Source organism: Tachypleus tridentatus, chromosome 10 (assembly GCF_004210375.1).
Source record: "Tachypleus tridentatus isolate NWPU-2018 chromosome 10, ASM421037v1, whole genome shotgun sequence".
Classification (NCBI taxonomy): Eukaryota; Metazoa; Arthropoda; class Merostomata; order Xiphosura; family Limulidae; genus Tachypleus; species Tachypleus tridentatus.
In genome coordinates, this window is record NC_134834.1 from 157,693,832 (window position 1) to 157,699,831 (window position 6,000).

At 33.0% G+C, this 6,000-nt stretch overlaps 1 protein-coding gene across 1 annotated transcript in view; it reads right to left on the reverse strand.

Annotated features, from left to right (window-relative positions):
- The window catches only part of LOC143230738 (nose resistant to fluoxetine protein 6-like), a 37,374-nt gene extending 32,531 nt beyond the window's left edge, over positions 1–4,843 (reverse strand). The window contains exon 1 of the mRNA XM_076464822.1: positions 4,245–4,843. Within this exon, the coding sequence (XP_076320937.1) occupies positions 4,245–4,749 (505 nt within the window). The 5' untranslated portion in view covers positions 4,750–4,843. The remainder of the gene's footprint in view (positions 1–4,244) is intronic.
- Between the last annotated feature and the right edge of the window lie 1,157 nt (positions 4,844–6,000).

Genomic DNA, 6,000 nt, shown 5'->3' on the forward strand with positions numbered 1-6,000 from the left:
ATCCATATGTACATTCGGGGTATCGTGTAAAAGTATTATGATAGTCACGCGTACCAAGTGCCTTTAATGTTAGTTTGACCGCACGAATGAAATACTTCGAAAGCATTTGTAAGTTTAACCAATTAAATGATTGCTTTATGTGTGTTTTTTTTAGGATTTTAGCCCAATCTCCTTACGTTCACTATAAAGCAACGGATGCACGTTTAAAAATTCTACATATGGTTAACAACACAGTATTCAACTGGTCCACTCTCACAAATACCAGCCACTCCTGTTACATCACACTGACACGTGACTAAAACACAGGAAGAATGGTAATCAAATCGTAACCTCTTTATCCGCGCTTTCAAAGCGAACAGGTACGAATAATCCTGTTTAAGTAACATTAAGTTTCAACGTTTAAAGACCTACAATTAGCACAGCAATGGCGCAAAGTTATGAAAGAACTTTACTGAATCATGAATGACTTGGATAAAAATATCGTAACCAATTTCAACAGCCATAATGTATAATATTACAGGATACATTACTGTAATATGCATAACGTAGATACTGAAAAAAGAAACAACAGTACAATGTACAATACAGTATATCGTCCTGCGTTTTTACTGCTGTTTAATGTAAATCGAAAACTAAATTATCATTACTCAATCTTCCATGACGTTAAGCGAAACAAAACATTTATGTAAATACAGACATATTATATAAAAAAAAGTTTTTAACTACTCACAAAATAAATATTTATAGTGATTTTGCTTGTCGGGTGACACAGGTGGGTGTGACGTCACACCAAAACTTGAGGTGAGAGACAAGACAAGATGGAGTAACTTTAAATTATGATTTAAATTACTTTTGATTTAAATTTACTTCATGATTTCAATTACTTTTTTTTTCTCTTATCTCAAGTGATAAGTAAAATAGACTACCTTTTGTAAATGACAGAAACTGTAAACACAGCACTTTGAAAAATAAAGAACTCTAACTTTTCAAGATGTTAGGAATGACGAAATGTTATTGTGATGTTCCTCTGAGCTTATTCCCAGAAGAAGCACACTATAGGACCTCTCTTTGACCTATTTTTATTTATCCACCTGTTCTTTGTCTCATTTCGGTTTGTTTTTTTTTTCTTGTTCCAGCCTATTACTGTCCTCATCCTTGTTGGTTGTGTAAAAAATAGCTAGTGTATTTATAGATGCGTCATTTCAACAGTGCAGGTCAAACATGAAACTCTTCACTAAAATGTGGTTTAAGAAGAAATCTTTAAAGTTTGGATCAGCATTTACAGCTGAAAAACAAAACGAAGACTACCGTGAAATTGTTACTTAAGTGTATACTCAAAACTAAGTTAAGTACTCGTACTCTTTAGTTTTATCAGTTCAACTAATATATACAATTGAATTGGTAGACACTAAAGTCCCTCATGTGTTATGTCAACATTTATATACACGATTATTAACATTTGTTACTTTAAAAAAAGGGTTATTTTTAATTTAAACCCAATGTGGGCTAGTTGTGCTTTTCCACTATCGAAACCAGGTTTATAACGTTGTAAGTCAGGCGAGTAAAAATAGAATTTATAGTTTGAGAAAATAATATCAACAGTACGTTTAAAAGCTTAAACTTGTTTGTTTACCTTTATGGTGATTGTATTTTCACTTTAAACTAACTATCTTGTTTATGTATTTTCACTTTAAACTAACTATCTTGTTTATGTATTATTTGAAGATTCCTATTTCCCCTTTTTAAATTAACAATTTTTAACAGTCTTTAACAGGCTTATCTCTTTAGTTTTTATGTCCATCACGGACATAAATCTGTGTAATAAAAATACTGTACTATTTGAGACACTTTAGTTTAATGAAATAAGTAGTTGATGTATAATTCTGTCTCGGGAAACAATGATAACCTTTGTACTGGTTTCATGTAGATTGGATGGCTGTAGCTCCTGATAGCATTGCGATAATGTTATCATTGATAGTGTTACTGTAGGTACGATCACTATAATGCAAGTTTATCAACATGTCACACGTTTATATATATATCTTTGAAAAATTTATATAACTACTATATTTATACTCTGTAGCCACACGGAGAGTTTGTGAATACTGGATTGGATGGACTACTGAGGTATACTTGAATGGTGCACCGACTGAATTTTGTAACCACACGAGTTTTAAACATGCATGTTAGATAATATTTATTTTATATATATATGCATGAAGATCTTACAGTTTGTAAGTTGCAAAGCCGTATATATAGAAAGCCGTGTGATTGTTTAAGACAAATGTTATGTTTAGAAATAGGTATTTTAACACTGCTTATAGTTCTTATATTTCGTCCTTTCTGCTGGTTATGGTAAAACGGTCACAGTTTTGCTGCATCTGGTCAGTTTTCCTCTTGCACTGATGTTGTTTGTACAGTATACAAGGTCGGCAACTTGTTAATAAACAATGAGTTGATTATATTAATATACTTTTCCCTCTATCACTTCTGATGGACTTTGGGTTGTAACATTTATACAACCCTAAACTTTATCTGAGTAAATAAATAAACTATGCATGTAGCTATACTTCCTGCATCACTTTCTTCTGGAATCACCATCATTTTTGTCATTTTCTGCTTGCAAAATCCTTCCCACTCCTTAGAGTTAGTTTCAAGGATGGCTACTTTCTTCGAAGTATCTATAAAAGTTACAATCACGCAATGTTGGCTATACTTTTACACTTACCACCAGTCGTCACTATGACTGCCGATCCGATGCTTGAAAATAAGCTCGATGCAGTCTTTTAAACCATGACTTAAATTTTTTTTGTTTCAGGAGACAGCTTAGACTTTTATGTAACATGACTAAAATTGATCAAGAATTGGTAAGAAAAAAAGAACACCAACTCTATACACAAACAAATGATACGCGACACCATTACAGTTGCAACAATAAGATAATAAATACTGCAGTACATAGTCATGGCTACCATTTAAACATTAACTTACATTGACGAGCCCCCCGCTAGTACAGCGGTACGTCTACGGGTTTACAACGCTAAAATCAGGGGTTCGATTCCCCTCGGTGGGCATAGAAGATAGCCCGATGTGGCTTTGTTATAAGAAAAAAAGCACACACACATACATTTACGGTCTGTAAGAATCTGTGTACGTATACTTGTAATAGATTATGAGGCTCCATATAAACCACAGACTACATGAAAATGATTGGGTGTCAGTGATTATACAGCCGTTGTTATTTGCTAGCAGGAGTAGACTGACCCTAATATTTTACCAGAAAAAAAGATAGAGGGGATCACAAATTTGTAATAAAATTAACAAAGCTATATACTTTCCAAGAGAACTCACAAGGATTTTTAAAGTGTCTCTTTAAGTCAGTACCTCTCTGTTTGCTAGGTAGATAAATAAACTACCTTACACAATGGGCAATGAAGCGTTTAGTAATATTGTCCAGGTTTTATTACAATAATCATGGCCATTTTTGCTGTAGGCTGGCGGAACAGTATTAAATAACAAAAAAAATAACAAATGAGCGATTCATATTATGAACCACTACAAGATGCTTACTAAGAAATGGTGATTAAGTTCCTCTAATTTCTTGAAGTTCTAGAAACAAACTTTTGTTTATTTACATACGAAAGTTTGTTTTAACTACTATTTGATGAACAACAAAGAAAGCATAACACATACTAGAATTAATAAAACTTTCAAAGTCGTTTGTGTAAGATATTTTTTAGCCACTCGTGATAATTGATAAATTACGGTATAATACAACGATTAAGCTGTTCTAGAGAAAACGACTAATAGAACAATAAAATGGAAATCATAAACAGGCGTTTAACGTTCTGCACCAAATCCAGTCTTTGAAAACCAGTATGAGCACACGAAAAGAGCACATAATGACAAATGACTGGCTCGCTAGGAGCGGTGAATTGAAAAATACTAGATTTATACACGAAATCACTCTATCACAGATATAATTCAGTGTGAGTTAACACCAAGAAAGCATTTATCACCGTTATAGTTAAGTTATGTTGACACTAAGAGAACATTTTATTACGGATTCAGTTCACTGTAAGCTGACACCAAAAGAGCATCTTTTCATCAATATGTGTTAAACTAACCATTCGTTTCCAGATTAAGCAAAAATACATAAATAACGAGAACAACTTTAATTTCTAAGTCTTAATTGTTGTTGTTACTGTTTTTGTTATCTTTATAAGAGCTTAAAACTTACTTACTTTTTATTGCCCAAGATTTAAGCTTCCGAATACTGAATAGTGTTTTCAATAGACTAACATAGCAGGGACCGGATAACTCAACAGTGGAAAACATCCGCACTATGTATGGAAGAAGCAGTTTCAACACAGAATCTATCGTTGTTTTCATACTTTTTTCAATGTCCAGCCACTGAAACACTGAGTTCTCTGTAGACACTTCTGAGGCTAGGGATGTATCAAAGATTTTGGACATTGAACGCATTTTTGGTGTCATAGCAATGTTTACAGTCGAGTTTGTGGTGATTCTTTCTGTTGGTTTTGAGGTTTTTCTTTCTGTTGAACTTATGATGTTTATTTTCGTAGAGCTTACGATATTTCTCTCTGTTGAGTTTGTAACATCAGTAACTGGTAACTGAAGTGGAGACCCAAAACCTGTTGCATTACCCACCTCGATAGCTCTGTCTAAACAAAACAAAAGAAACAAACACAAAACCGTTGCTAGTCGGAAAGTGCTGTCACAAAACATGGCGAGTCAGGCTATCTATAGCACCGAAAAACACAACAGATTTTTGTCCAGCTTCACCAAATAAACCACTTTGTCTGACGTTTACCATAAAAATAAGGTCAAAAAACGTTTTGACTGCTTGCGAAGTAACCTAAATGACCTTGAATGTGATAGGCTAAACAACTTTCTTTCTTGTTTTCAGTTCCCTATTGGTATCGTTTGGTTAGCCTATAGACGTTGCGGTGTTACAAGGTAGTTGGTTTTGATCGTCAAATTACGGTTGCCCACACGTTTTACACCAGCGGCCTAATAAATGCAAGGGACGTGCGAAAACATTTTGAGCTGAAGAAACAACAAAATTTAGGAAGTATATGTTAAATAGCCGTTAGAATAGCAACAACAATACTTATGTATAATATTGTATAGAACTTAAGGTTTTCATAGTTAATATACACTTTCTATGCATACTAATATTGTATAGAACTTAAGGTTTTCATAGGTAATATACACTTTCTATGCATACTTTAAAGGCAGACGTTCCGCAGTGATACTTCAGTAGCTTCGCGAGAAATTCAACAAAACAAACAAATAATAAAATATTGTAACACATTATTCTACAAATTCAGATTGAAAAATAGTAAAACTAGATAAACAACACAATGGTACATTTAAAAGTAATTTATAAATAACAAATAACGATAAATTGTTGTGTTGAATGCCATTAACAAAACTTGACAGGAGCTATTTATAGAACAGGATTGTATACGAGACCACAGTTGCAAACAACTAATAAAAAAATGGCAAAATATAAGTTCTTGTTATTTTCCATGTGGTTAGTAATTCAACAGTATATATCAAGATCTCTGTTTGTAACATTAAGTTACCCGGATGTCTAGTTCCTAAAGCCTTCTGAAACTCCTCATCCAGACTGAAAGGGGACACAAGAACGAACTACTTCGTTAGTCATAGTATCACTTACAGCAACATGAAAAGAAGTTTAATCTGAATTATAAAGTTAAAATTACATCAAAACTATCTATACAGGATCATATGACGTCATTCTACGTGTTCACTTGAACGTTAATTACAATCTGTTTATAATAAGAACAACAAAACAGTACTAGAGTTGAAATGGGTCATTTTGTTTCTCTTTCTCACCATATGGAAGTCTTCTGAACGATTTCAAATGAACAAGTTCCTGATCAGTTTTTTTTTCAAAACTTCATCAAATTAATGTTTAATTTCATTCTTTTATTGAAACACAACAAATAA